We start from the raw sequence: 16078 nt of genomic DNA on the forward strand, positions 1-16078 counted from the left end.
CACTCACCTAAAGGATTATTAGGAACACCATACTAATACGGTGTTTGACCCCCTTTCGCCTTCATAACTGCCTTAAATCTACGTGGCATTGATTCAACAAGGTGCTGAAAGCATTCTTTAGAAATGTTGGCCCATATTGATAGGATAGCATCTTGCAGTTGATGGAGATTTGTGGGATGCACATCCAGGGCACGAAGCTCCCGTTCCACCACATCCCAAAGATGCTCTATTGGGTTGAGATCTGGTGACTTTGGGGGCCATTTTAGTACAGTGAACTCATTGTCATGTTCAAGAAACCAATTTGAAATGATTCGAGCTTTGTGACATGGTGCATTATCCTGCTGGAAGTAGCCATCAGAGGATGGGTACATGGTGATCATGAAGGGATGGACATGGTCAGAAACAATGATCAGGTAGCCCGTGGCATTTAAACGATGCCCAATTGGCACTAAGGGGCCTAAAGTGTGCCAAGAAAACATCCCCCACACCATTACACCACCACCACCAGCCTGCACAGTGGTAACAAGGCATGATGGATCCATGTTCTCATTCTGCTTACGCCAAATTCTGACTCTACCATTTGAATGTCTCAACAGAAATCGAGACTCATTAGACCAGGCAACATTTTTTCCAGTCTTCAACTGTCCAATTTTGGTGAGCTTGTGCAAATTGTAGCCTCTTTTTCCTATTTGTAGTGGAGATGAGTGGTACCCAGTGGGGTCTTCTGCTGTTGTAGCCCATCCGCCTCAAGGTTGTGCGTGTTGTGGCTTCACAAAGGCTTTGCTGCATACCTCGGTTGTAACGAGTGGTTATTTCAGTCAAAGTTGCTCTTCTATCAGCTTGAATCAGTCGGCCCATTCTCCTCTGACCTCTAGCATCAACAAGGCATTTTCGACCACAGGACTGCCGCATACTGGATGTTTTTCCCTTTTCACACCATTCTTTGTAAACCCTAGAAATGGTTGTGCGTGAATATCCCAGTATCTGAACAGATTGTGAAATACTCGGACCAGCCCGTCTGGCACCAACAACCATGCCACGCTCAAAATTGCTTAAATCACCTTTCTTTCCCATTCTGACATTCAGTTTGGAGTTCAGGAGATTGTCTTGACCAGGACCACCCCCCTAAATGTATTGAAGCAACTGCCATGTGATTGGTTGATTAGATAATTGCATTAATGAGAAATTGAACAGGTGTTCCTAATAATCCTTTAGGTGAGTGTATATACACACACATATCTATATATATTCACACATACATATACACACATATATACATACATATATGTATGTGTGTGTATATGTATGTATGTGTATATATATATATGTGTGTATGTGTGTGTATGTGTGTATGTATGTGTATATATATATATATATATATATATATATATATATATATATATATATATATATATATACAGGAGTGCAGAATTATTAGGCAAGTTGTATTTTTGAGGATTAATTTTAATATGGAACAAACACAGTGCTATCAGTCAATCCAAAATGTTAATAAACCTGAATGTTTCACAACGGAAATGTGAGTGTGAACATCATCAGGGGAATACATATGTGCACAATTATTAGGCAACTATTAGTGTGCAGATTTATTATGCAACTAAAGGAAAATGAAAATTTTCCCATCTCACTTGTTTATTTTCATCTGTTATAGTGAGAATAATAAACAAACACCTCAAAATTTACAAATAAACATCTCTGACATTTAAAAAAATAAATCAATCAATGAATGACCAATATAGCCACCCTTCTTTCCAATAACAGTCATAAGCCTTTCCATTCATGGAGTCTGTCAGTTTCTTGATCTGTTGACGATCAGCTTTTGTGGAGCAGTGACTACAGCCTCCCAGACACTCTTCAGAGAGGTGTATTGTTTTTCTCCCCGTAAATCTAGCGCTTAAGAAGTGCCCACAAGTTCTCGATAGGGTTTAGGTCAGATGAGGAAGGGGGCCATGTCATTATTCCTTCATCTTTAAGGCCTTTACTGGCTGGCCACGCAGTGGAGAACTTCGATGCAAGTGATGGAGCATTGGCCTGCATAAAAATCATGGTCTTTTCCTGTATCACTGTTTGAAGAAAGTGTCTTCAAAAACTGGCAGTAGGTTTGGGAGTTGATTTTGAGTTCATCTTCAATGCAAAAGGTCCAACTAGCTCATCTTTAAAAATACCAGCTCATACCAGTACCCCACCTCCACGTTGGAGTGGAGCTCTGTGCCCATTACTGATCCACAGGTCCATCCATCTGGTCCATCAAGAGTCACTCTCATCTCATCGGTCCATAAAACCTTTGAAAAAAATCTGTCTTCAGATATTTCTTGGCCCAGTTTTGACGTTTCAACTTATGTTTCTTGTTCAGTGGTGGTTGGGTTTCAGCCCTCCTTACCTTGGCCATGTCTTTGAGCACTGAACACCTTGTACTTCTGGGCACTCCAGGTAGGTTGCAGCTCTGGAATATGAAAGTACTGGAGGATAATGGGTTCCTGGTAGCTTCACGCTTGATTCTTCTCAAATCTTTGGCAGCTAATTTGCGTCTTTTGTTCTCAACACGCTTCTTGCACCCTGTTGACTATTTGCAACAAAATGTTTGATGGTTCTGTGATCACACACCAATATCTTAGCAATTCCAAAAGTGCTGCATCCCTCTGAAAGACTTTTACAATTTTTGACTTTTCAGAGTCAGTTAAATCTCTTTTTGGCCCATTTTGCCTGAGGAAAACTAGCTGCCTAATAATTCTGCACACCTTGATATAGGGTGTTGATCTCCTTAGGCCACACCCTCCCTCATTACACAAATACACATCACCTGACGTGCTTAAATCCAATAAGCATTCAAGTTAATACAACTTGGAGTTGGAATATACGCATTAAAAATGATGATATGGTCAAAATACTCACTTGCCTAATAATTGTGCACACAGTGTGTATATATATATATAATATATATCTATACTAATAAAAGGCAAAGCCCTCACTCACTCACTCACTCACTCACTGACTCACTCACTGACTCATCACTAATTCTCCAACTTCCCGTGGGTGGAAGGCTAAAATTTGGCAGGTTCATTCCTTACAGCTTCCTTACAAAAGTTGGGCAGGTTTTATATCGAAATTCTACACGTAATGGTTATAACTGGAAGCAGTTTTTCTCCATTTACTGTAATGGAGATGAGCTTCAACGCCGTGGGGGCGGAGTTTCGTGTGACATCATCACGCCTCCCACGTAATCACGCAGTACATAGAAAACCAGGAAGACCTCAAAAAAGCGCTTATGAAAACATGCATTATATAATTGAGAAGGCAGCGAAACAATAAGAAGCGAGCGAGTGACATATACAACCATATTCACGGCTCGAACGTTGTGCATGTTTGGTAGCACATATCTGTGTGAGAAGCTCTTCTCAGTGATAAAGACTAACAAAACAGCACACAGGAGTCGCCTCACTGATGAGCACCTGCAATCCATCCTGAGAATACTATATAAAAGAAAAAGGCAACTTTCCTTTCTTTACACCTTTTTTCCTTTTATCCCAAACCAAAGCCTTTCTCGCTTAACACTGCAGAGGGCACAAAACTAATTTTCTTTAAATGCCGGTAAGGCACATTACCAGAGGCACAAATTTGAACGTTCACATAGAAAATGTAATTTCTATACCACAGCCGTCGTGTAGCCTTTCAAAAGGAATCTACTACCGAGATGATCCATATACATTTTAGCTGCTGTTAGTTACTTACCTGTTGTGTTACACAGTCTTTAAAATGTAGTTTACCCAAGAACCACTCCAGTAGTGCTCAATGTACCTGTACTTCTTAAAACGCTAATGTTTTACTGTTTAATAACTTATAGACTATATTTTATTATTTCTCCCTTGCACTCAGTGACCAAAGCTATACACACACATATATAAAAGCTATACACACAAGTATATGTATGTGTATATATATGTATGTATGTGTATATATATATATATATATATATATATATATATATATATACACACACACACAAACACCCCTATCTACATTATATATATATATATAATATATATATATATATATATACACACACATACATACATACGTGCGATGCGATACATACATACACACACACAAATTATATATATGTGTGTATGTATGTATGTTTGTGTATATATGATGTAGATAGGTATGTGTGTATATATATATATATATATATATATATATATATATATGTAGATATGTATATAGATATGTAGTTATGAAGATATGTATGTGTGTGTGTGTGTGTGTGTGTGTATATATATATATGACAGCAGCAATCCAAGCTGTGAGAAAACAGTAAAAGGAGGCTGTCAGACGTCGTGGTACATTTTCTGATGCAGCTAGATCTAAAATAACTTTGTGACGCTGCCGCCAAATACACAAAACAATTACTTTGACAATCATGTTACATTATTTTTAAAATGTTTCCTTTTCTTTTCATAACTTCTTTAACACACTACTTCTCGCTGCTGCTGGTATTCTGCTAGTATATATATATATATATATATATATATATATATATATATATATATATATATATATACAGATATATATAAATCTATACTAATAAAAGGCAAAGCACTCACTCACTCACTCACTGACTCACTCACTCACTCACTGACTCATCACTAATTCTCCAACTTCCCGTGTGGGTGGAAGGCTGAAATTTGGCAGGTTCATTCCTTACAGCTTCCTTACAAAAGTTGGGCAGGTTTTATATCGAAATTCTACGCGTAATGGTCATAACTGGAAGCAGTTTTTCTCCATTTACTGTAATGGAGATGAGCTTCAACGCCGTGGGGGCGGAGTTTCGTGTGACATCATCACGCCTCCCATGTAATCACGCAGTACATAGAAAACCAGGAAGACCTCAAAAAAGCGCTGAAGAAAACATGCATTATATAATTGAGAAGGCAGCGAAACAATAAGAAGCGAAGGAAAGTGACATATACAACCATATTCATGAGTTCTGCTACTGAAACAAAGCACGATGTAAACCTACACTTTAAATTAAGTTCATAGACAGGCTGCGCTGGCGCTTGTAATTTAGTGCCTGCCCATATAAGGCCGCCCGCCAGCGGCAATCCAATAGCAAACTGCCATGGGTAAATATTCACGGGTGAAGGACTGTGCTTATGGAGAGGAAGATGAGATGGTCAGGGTGGTGTTTGACACAAACTCAGCTAAACTGCGAGAGAAAGTTTTAAGTGCCAGGACTAAGGTAACATTAAATAAAGCTATGGACATAGCACGAGATGGCACCAGCACAGCTGGGAACCTTCGATGCAAGTACACCGAGTGGCTCACGGAACTGACGAGTGCACAGATAAAAGCAACAGTTTCAAAGAGCTGAACAAAACCTAATTACACAATTGAAAAGGCAGCAAAAATATGAAGCGCCTGATAAGCATATTCATAAATGCAGCTACTGTGGAAACAAAGCACACGGTGGAAAAGTCAATGTCCCGCTAAAGGAAGACAGTGTAAAAACCCGTGCATGCAGTGTGTCAGGTCTCAGATAAAGAAGAAGACGAGCTGTTTATTGATGCAGTAAGAAACGAATCGATGAATGAAACCTGTCATCTTTACAACGATTGACAAACACGGAATGTAACTTGAACACAACACATCCTACAAATATAACCCTGATTGAAAGAAATAATGATAATCAAATCCTTGATGACAGCAACACTTAGTAACACTCACAAAACAAATACTGTATATTGACAGTCATGTTATGTTATTTTTAAAATGTTCCCTTTTCTTTTCTAGCTTTTTAACACACTACTTCTCGCTGCGATACGCGGGTATATATATATGTGTATATATATATATCCCGCTCTACATACTCGAATAATGGATACTTTATTCGCCATCAATGATTGTTTTGGTAAAGCCATACTCAGTGTATTCATTAGATGAACGGTAAAAAAGTAAGAGCGAGGGGAGGATGACTCATTGAGGCATGCAGGCTGTAGTGTGCGTCAACTCTATCTGAATTGCGCGATCACATTTGAAAAATATATCTTTTCAAGTTCTATTTAGTCCATATGTGTCAAACTCAAGGGTCGGGCCACATCCGCCCGGCGTAATTATATCCGCCCGAGATCATTTTATATACTGTATTATTGTTATTAAAGCCCGGGTATATGAAGCGCTGGTAACACAATAAACTACAGATCCCATAATGCAGCGCTTCAGCTGCCTTGCCGAACACTTACCGCTTACTAGAGTTATTGCGCACTGAGTTTGCACGGCGCTTTGGTGACTTTGAAGAACAAAAAAAGTCCGTCTACATGTGGTTCGAACCTTGTGCATGTTTGGTAGCACATATCTGTGTGAGAAGCTCTTCTCAGTGATAAAGAGTAACAAAACAGCACACAGGAGTCGCCTCACTGATGAGCACCTGCAATCCATCCTGAGAATCTCCACAACACAGAACCTCACACCAAACATAAACGAACTTGTTGCCAAAAAGATGCCAGGCGTCCAGCTCTAAAATGACATATGAGCAAAGACAACTGAATGATTTGATTTGTTATTGCACGTAAGAGCGGAGTCAACTGGTTTTAACAAACAGCGTATTGCACTGATACTGAAATAGCTGTGTGTGTATATATGTAGATATGTATGTATATGTATATATATATGTTTATATATGTGTGTGTGTATGTATGTATGTATATATATATATATATGTATTTGTGTGTATATATGTGTGTGTATGTATGTATATGTGTGTATATATGTGTGTTTATATATGTAGATATATATGTATGTATATATGTGGATATGTATAGATATGTATATATATATATATGTTTATGTGTGTGTGTGTAAATATATATATATGACAACAACACTCATCACTCACAACAGTGACAAAACAATTACATTGACAATCAGGTTACGTTATTTTCAAAATGTTTCAATTTTCTTTTCATTGCTTCTTTAACACACTACTTCTCCAAGTAAGCTGGTATTTTTAGTATATATATATATATATATATATATATATATATATATATATATATATATATATATATATATATATATATATATATATATATATATATATATATATATAAAATATATGACAGCAATACTCATAACAGTAACAAAACAATTAATTACATTGACAATCATGTTACGTTATTTTCAAAATGTTTCCTTTTCTTTTTCATTACTACTTTAACACAATACTTCTCCGCTGCGAACCGCGGGTATTTTGCTAGTGTTTATATAAAATCAAAACTGATCTCCATCTGGACGTAATTTATAGCTGCAAACTAATTTTGATACAATCAGCTTTGAATAAAGCTTTCTTGTAGTAGATTTGACACATTTAATGTTGTAATCTTGTAGTCTAATGTTTCAGTTTTTTAAATAAGTCACTTCCGTTTTTTAACACCATGTTCTGCACACATATACAAAAAATAGTATAAATTAAACTATAAATCACATTGCTTTACAGTTATATAAAGATTTTTTTGTTGTTTTTACTTGGGATTGTAAAACATCTAAATATTTATTTTGTCATATTTTTAGTATTGTCAAGTTAATTCCAACATATCTGCTGCTACTTCCCCATATTTATCCTTCAAATCAGAGAACAGACTTAAAGCCTTCACTTGGATGAGCATTAGGTTTGGCAGCTTGTGATTCTGAGGGTAGTCCTCCATCCACACACTTAGAAGTTTTTCTAGTTCTTTAATCACTTTTCCATGTTTCTTGCCGAGTATAGTAGTTTCCTGCTAAACATTTGTTTTACAGATGATTAAACACTTTTATTCCGATGCAACATTTATTGTATTTAGGCATCTCATTTGATAGAGAGAAACATAATCTCAGCACTTAAGTTTATACAAAGGACAGTGACCTCCCCTCTTCTATCCACAATGACCAACAACACACTTAGCTGAGGAAAATTTTGTCTGGGCATTATATGAGCATTGCAGGCAGTGTACAGTGTGTCTGGTTCTGCTTTGTTTTGATCACATCACTTGCTATGTAAAAATGATCACATTGTTGTTAAAGTCTTTTTTTTTTTTTTAAACATCTTTTCATTTGAAGGCTGCAGTATCTATACAGCATTGTCATAAGTGCTTTGTAGATGGAAAAAAATAATTCATATGTGTTAAAGTAGCAAAGTGCAGTGCTAGTGTGCACAGGCATGTAAGTATTTAAGTTCCTTTACATGGCTGATTTTACGGCTCCCTCTACAGTGTTGTAAAAGTATTTGCTCACCCAGCAGACAATTCTAGATTGAAGACAAGACAGCCATACGGATTCTTCCCTTTTAAAGGGGTGTACCTGTGTGGGATTTTTTTTTCTTTTGGATTTTGTTCTTGCTCTGGATACTGCTGCCATCATTACTATAATAATGTATAAAAAGGAACATACAGATGTACGTGTAATGCCTGAATTTTGATAACCTTGCCTTTAATTCTCTACCAGCTGCACATCATTCCACATATCATATCCAATTAAACCTCAGTTGCAAACAAATTTGCATCTATGGTTTGGAAGATTTTCAAATTAATAAAATAACAAAGCAATCAACACAACAAAATGTAATTTTTGTGATGGAGAAAATTCAAGAGCAGGTGCCATTTCTATTAATGTTAACACTAACAATTTACGCTGAAGACGTGTCACTTCTAGGTTAAGCCTGTTTCTATTTTTGAATATTTTCCTTTTATCTTCATCAGTAATAAATAATGATAACAAGGAGGAAATACTTAAGACAATCATAGTGCTACTTTTAATACATTCAGCACGTAAAAAATCATTGTATACAAGAAACAACATAGTAAAATAGTCTGCACTTAATTTTTGCTTGTGTCCGACAGTACTGATGCACGTGCAGTTGATGCTGTACACTCTACCCAGACACCTAATCACTATAAAATGACTACTAAGGAGCTGACTTTATATCACGTAAAACTGGCACCTGATATAGACTTCACCTGAAATAATGCACCATCTGGCATGGCTCTTCTACCTGTCACAAAATGTATTAAATCGATAGAACTTGGGTACATATGAAATTCCAATCAAACAACATAAAAATAACATACGATAATGTCCCACTTTATAGAGTCATTGCAGCAAATTTGTTAAATTTAACCATGCACTTGAAAACTTAAATTCAATATGAAATCAAAGAAACCCCAACATTGCTGCAGTCTGCCCCAAGAATATTAAACTGGGTCCCCAACCACATAGAAAAATGCTGACCACAGCGCTCCTAAAGACAACTCCTGTGGTCCTTTTCCCCTCTTCCAAGTCCTCATTAACCATTATCTCTAAACAAAAAACTGTAGATTACCACTAATAGGTATACCCTTCTTACTTTCACAACCTTTGGCACCTCTTTAAATATTGCTTCCTATATTGCATTTCTACGGTAAACTCAAAAGTCCATGTTCATTGGTTTGCTGTTGCATTCATTCTTCATTTACACTGAAAAAGAATGTGAAATACAATGGCACAGATGCATGCAAACATACACAAACATACACATATGAAATCACTTGTTTAATTTTACTACTCCTGTATTTTTTTGTTACAATACTACTTCAGGACAAAAAATCTCTTTGTCAGGGTAAATATGTCGATTTCTCACAGGATAAGATGATAAAGTAGGTTTTCATTGTTAGATTATTTTGATTAAGTCATGTTGTGTGTTCAGTGATTCTTTTTGGTGTAAATTGCTGTGTTTTTGGGTTTTATCTTATGAATCATATGCTATATGTGCTTTATGGACCCCATTACAAATGAAAGAAAATTAAACATATTGATAAAACAAATAAAATGTATCTTTTGTGTATACTTTGTTGGTATTGTATTACTGTTATGTTCTGAGGAGACCTGCAAGTAAGAGATTGATTTTATTATGCACACATTACAGTACACTCAAAGTGCAGATATGGCTGTCTCGACTTGATGTCACCAGATCAGAGAATGTTCTCCACCACATAATGCAGTCTGATTCCCTTCCTTGGCTACTTTAGCATGAAAGCTTTGGCACTGTGCTCTAGTGTGAACAGTAAATGGCTTTTTATTGTTACTATTTATTTTATTTTTATTGTAGCTTTAAGAGTTAATAGATAAAAGGAGGAACTGATTGATTAATGATAGGCATAACAAATAAAATTGGATTGGAGAAAATTGTTTTGAATAAGTTTTTTTGTATGTAATTTGTTTTGTCTTTGCCATTTTTCTAATACTCTTTCTTTTTGCATTTTTAGTCTTTTTGGAAGGTAAATTTGAGGGTAAAGTGTTTGATAGCCGGGAGTTAAAATTTCATTTGGGTGATGGAGAAGCACTGAGTGTTCCAGTTGGAATTGAACATGCAATTAAAAATATGGAAAAGGAAGAGGAAGCTCTAATCACCCTGAAGCCAAGGTAAAAACAAGTTTACTGCTTTCATATTAACAAAAGATCTTTCTTTACAATACTGATCTTCACATTTTGTTACACTTTTTAAAATAGTTTGGACTAGGATTACACACTTAATCCTACATTAATTGCGATTACAATTGCAGTTGCTTCAATATACTAATCTCAAAAAGTGGCAATTGCTGCATTTTATGTAGTACTCCCGTTCTGTCAGGAATTGAGGCTTTACATTTACAGATACAGTATATATATAGATAGACAGAGATATATATATATATATATAGATAGATATGAGAACAATATATATATATAGATATATATATATATATAGATAGATAGATATATATATATATATATATATATATATATATATATATATATATATATATATATATATATATATATATATATATAGATATGAGAACAACACTCATATCAATGACAAAACAATTACATTAACAACCATGTTACGTTATTTTTAAAATTTTTCCTTTTCTTTTTCGTACCTTCTTTAACACACTACTTCTCCGCTGCGAAGTGCAGGTATTCTGCTAGTTATTAATAAAATAAATTTTTTCTACATAAAAATGCGGTCATTTCACCTACAATGCAATTGTTTTCGCCACATAAAGCTTGTTAGGCATTTGATCTTTTCTGAATTTGCGATTTCAGATAGGTTGTGATATATTGAGGAGTTAAGAAATTTATTGCGTGACATTAATTTTGATGAGCGGTCTATAGATCATTTTTGATTAGAGAATTTTTCAAATAAAACAAGTTGGTTTCAGCTGTCAGTTTTTTAAAAATAAAGAAAACATTCTAACGGTTTCCAAATGTTATGAAATATCAATAAAAATCTTCACTTAGACACGATTATTTTTTTTCCCGACAACATCGGTAATATTTACTTCTTTGGAAATGCAACCTCTTGCTGAATTTCGAATACGCCATTAGGAATTACCTGCGTAACCCATAATGCACTGCGGTACGCACGTTGTTCTCGCTATGCGTGTTGTTGAAACTGAAGCATGTAGCATCGCGGATGAGAAATCGATCATTTCTTGATTAAAACTGGCACAACAGGCCTTGAGATACCTAAGGAAGTGTACTAAGGCCACTGAAAAAAATACGGACACAGTGAAGACAAAAAAAATGTAAATGTCGAGATTAAAGTCGACATGTTGACTTTATTCTCGTAGTTTATTTTGTCAGTTGAATGTCGCAAACTAAATTTCATCTTAAAATGAGTGTTTCATTTACTAGATTTTCTCAAACCCCGTCATAAATTAATGTAGCACATTAAATGCTTTATATTAAGTGTTCCCCGACCCAGTTGTTAATCTCTGCGCGCTTCTTAAACTGACTTTCTCTTGCAGTGAGAGGCGCCGGCAGCAATCGCCACACATTGACTTCATGATATTCCTGCTCAATGAACATTCAGAATGCTAAGATAAATACTCGATATCTTTTTCACGATGAAATGCATTAAAGCATGTACTAGACATGGGTGGCGGGGGGCACGGTGGCGTGACTGTAGTGCTCCTCCCTTGCATTATGGGGTTCTCAGGTCTACGTTCAGTGTAGAGAAGTTTATGGCAGGTGTGACGAGGCTCCAAAAAACTGGATACTGTATTTGAATGGGTATCGCACAGGTTTAACTGAAATATTGTGTAAATGTTGGCTTCGTCATCTGGAGGTCGGAGATACGAACGAAGAATTCAGTGGATGTTTTTCTGAGCAGGCTTTCTTTATTGCATGTTTGCTGTCTATCGTACGTACTAAACCCCCAGTTCCTAGCCTTTGTCTTTCTCCATATAACCAATCACCACACGATAAGCGTCTTTGTGAAATTAAAACCTAGACCTCAGTTTTCAGAACTTTAAAAACAATTTTCGCGTTATACATGTTTAATTATGCCATCCATTCAGAGGTCTAAGCTTATAACTAGTTTTAATTTCACAAATACGCTTATCGTGTGGTGATTGGTTATGTACAGAAAGAAAAAGGATAGGAACTGGGGGTTTAGTACGTCAGAGACATGAGTCTAAAAGTAAGAAAAAAGTTGGTTCAATTGAAAAAGCGTTTTCTAAAGCTGAACGCTCGGAGGTTGAGTGTTATGCTAGGCTGTTCAATACTGCTTCTTTAGAAGAGTTTGACCCACGACCAGCTGTGGAATTCTGGCTGTCACCTGGCAACAGGCACATCACTCATAAAAAACCTGAAAAGTCATAAGCATTCACTTCTGCAGGACCATCAGTCCAGGAACCATGCAGTTCAGCTCAAGAAGAAATGAACAGCATTCAGCCCATGCTGTCTGAGATGGTAAAGATTCTTGGGGGAGAAGATGTTGTAACACAAAAGCTGAAGAACATGGCAGAAAATGAATCAGGACAGTGTTCTGTTATGTAACTGTAATATATGAAAAAAGAACTAGTGTAGCTATAATGAAGGCATTGTTTATTAGCCAGTTAAAATAAGGGAATCTTTTATATAATGTTCTGGAGCAAGATGGCAAAATACTACTCCCTGAAAGAATTTTTTTCAGTTTTAAAATGGAAGGCAGTTTTGGTATCAATAAAAGAGATCAGAAAAAATAAACTATTTTTCACTTTTGTTATTTGTTTATGGGCAAGTGAATTTAACTTGCGGACAAGTGGATTTTCTACGTTTACTTGTCCGTGGACAAGTAGAAACAAATTTGATTTCCACACCCCTGTTAAGCATGTGCGTAAAGTAGAATCAAATGAGCAGAACTCGGTCAGAGTTATAGGTATACAACCGTGCATGTGCTGAGGGGTATATTTAATCCATCCAGTTTACGGTCACAGGGAGCCAGTGATTATCACACCAGCACTCAATGTAAGGTAATAAGCAAATGTGGTATGCCTGTTCTTTGGGCACAGTCACACAGCCAAGCAGAAAAAAGTAAGCTCCGTGCAATAGAAACCTATTAATAAAGTATGTGCTTAGTTTTAATTCAGCTATAGATATTATAAAGCTGTGTGATCTGGTGGTGCGACAGCTAGTGTTCATACCTCAACATTTCGGGGGTTTGTGTTTGGAGATAGAAAAGGGGATGGATGTTATTTACTTTACAGCATGTGAATGACTATATGTATTCATAAAATAAAGTAATTTTTCAAAGTTGTCTGTGTTTCCAGTTGGCCAGTGAAATTTTCCTTTTTTTTAATTTAAACAAAAGAAGATAAAGTAATGCAAAATTTACACTGTTCAGAACACATTACATTTTATAATAAGTAACAATATAAGTTGCTTTTTTTTTTGTTAAGTAACTTTTGAAAGTTATGTTTCTCAACACTGTTGGCACATACAGTAATATGAAAAAGTTTGGGAACCCCTCTCAGCCTGCATAATAATTTACTTTCAACAAAAAAGATAACACTGGTATGTCTTTCATTTCCTAGGAACATCTGAGTACTGGGGTGTTTTCCAAACAAAGATTTTTAGTGAAGCAGTATTAAGTTGTATGAAATTAAATCAAATGTGAAAAACTGGCTGTGCAAAAATTTGGGTAATTTTGCTGATTTGAATGCATGTAACTGCTCAATACTGATTACTTACAACGGCAAATTGGTTGAATTAGCTCGTTAAGCCTTGAACTTCATAGAAGTGTGTGTCCAATCATGAGAAAAGGTATTTAAGGGGGTCAGTTGCAAGTTGTGCTTCCCTTTGACTCTCCTCTGAAGAGTGACAGCATGGGATCCTCAAAGCAACTCTCAAAAGATCTAAAAACAAAGATTGTTCAGTATCATGGTTTAGGGGAAGGCTACAAAAAGCTATCTCAGAGGTTTCAACTGTAAGGAATGTAATCAGGAAATGGAAGGCCACAGGCACAGTTGCTGTTAAACCCAGGCCTTGCAGGCCAAGAAAAATACACGAGCGGCATATGCGCAGGATTGTGAGAATGGTTAGAGACAACCCACAGATCACCTCCAAAGACCTGCAAGAACATCTTGCTGCAGATGGTGTATCTGTACATCATTCTACAATTCAGCACAATTTGCACAAAGAACATCTGTATGGCAGAGTGATGAGAGAGAAGCCCTTTCTGCACTCACGCCACAAACAGAGTCGCTTGTTGTATGCAAATGCTCATTTAGACAAGCCAGATTTATTTTGGAACAAAGTGCTTTGGACTGAGACAAAAATTAAGTTATTTGGTCATAACAAAAAGCGCTTTGCATGGAGGAAGAAGAACACCGCATTCCAAGAAAAACACCTGCTACTGCTACCGTCAAATTTGGTGGAGGTTCCATCATGCTGTGGGGTTGTGTGGCTAGTTCAGGGACTGGGGCCCTTGTTAAAGTCGAGGGTCGGATGAATTCAACCTATCAACAAATTCTTCAGGATAATGTTTAAACATCAGTCACAAAGTTGAAGTTGCACAGGGGTTGGATATTCCAACAAGACAATGATTGAAAACACAGTTCGAAATCTACAAAGACATTCATGCAGAGGGAGAAGTACAATGTTCTGGAATGGCCGTCACAGTCCCCCTGACTTGAATATCATCGAAAATCTATGGGATGATTTGAAGGAGGCTGTCCATGCTCAGCAGCCATCAAATTTGACTGAACTGGAGATATTTTGTATGGAAGAATGGTCAAAAATTCCACCATCCAGAATCCAGACACTCATCAAAGGCTATAGGAGGCGTTAAAGCTGTTATATTTGCAAAAGGTGGCTGAACTAAGTATTAATGAAATATCTCTGTGGGGGTGCCCAAATTTATGCACCTGTCTAATTTTGTTATGATGCATATTGCATATTTTCTGTTCATCCAATAAACTTAATGCTACTGCTGAAATACTACTGTTTCCTTAAGGCATGTCATATATTAAAAAGAAGTTGGTACTTTCAAAGCTCAGCCAATGATAAACAAAAATCCAAAGAATTAAGAGGGGTTCCCAGACTTTTTCATATGACTGTAGTTTGTAATACTTTAACAGTACTTTTATTTCACTCACTCAAACAAAGCAAATGTCTGTTTCAGCAGTTTTGTGAAAGTATTTTTGAGACTGATATGTCTTCCGTATTAGCTCCATCCTTGTCTAGTAAGTTTATGAGCCAAGTCTCTAACATTTTTGCAGTGTTTATAAACTTAGTTTAGTTAGCTTTAATGTGGTTTAATAATTGAATTAATTTATAGCAGAAAGCATCTGTAGCATTAGGGGGGTGGGCAAGTGGGATCTTGTGTAGCTAGTGGTGATTGGGGTTCAGAGATATTGATGTAGATCCATTTATCATTACAGGAGACATGACCAGTGACAGTATTTGATAATGTTGTAAAAATTATTCAGTTATTTAGCATTTAGATTTAAAATTGCTACAAATCATGATACTATATTGACATGAAGGCCTAATATTATATCATGATTCTTCATAAATTGGACTTGAATAAATGTTTACCATCCAAAACCAGTAAATGTGGCCAAGACTATCCTTAGTCATTCCTTTACAACCCTGTTCTGATGGCTTGTGCTAAAAAGTTGAGAGTCACCCTGTTCTATTGTGGCTTACAACTATTAGTAGTGTTCAGCAGGTCCACAATACTGTTCTGTGGTGTGTTTTTTTTTTTTTGTTTTTTTTTGTGTAAATGTGAGGATTTTCTTTGATTAAA

General features: G+C 36.2%; 1 protein-coding gene across 1 annotated transcript in view; it reads left to right on the plus strand.

Annotated features, from left to right (window-relative positions):
* The window catches only part of fkbp4 (FKBP prolyl isomerase 4), a 51178-nt gene that overhangs the window by 21399 nt on the left and 13701 nt on the right, over nucleotides 1-16078 (plus strand). Inside the window, exon 5 of the mRNA XM_039760656.1 lies at nucleotides 10287-10443. Within this exon, the coding sequence (XP_039616590.1) occupies nucleotides 10287-10443 (157 nt within the window). The remainder of the gene's footprint in view (nucleotides 1-10286; nucleotides 10444-16078) is intronic.

The sequence above is a fragment of the Polypterus senegalus genome, chromosome 8, assembly GCF_016835505.1.
Source record: "Polypterus senegalus isolate Bchr_013 chromosome 8, ASM1683550v1, whole genome shotgun sequence".
Lineage (NCBI taxonomy): Eukaryota > Metazoa > Chordata > Cladistia > Polypteriformes > Polypteridae > Polypterus > Polypterus senegalus.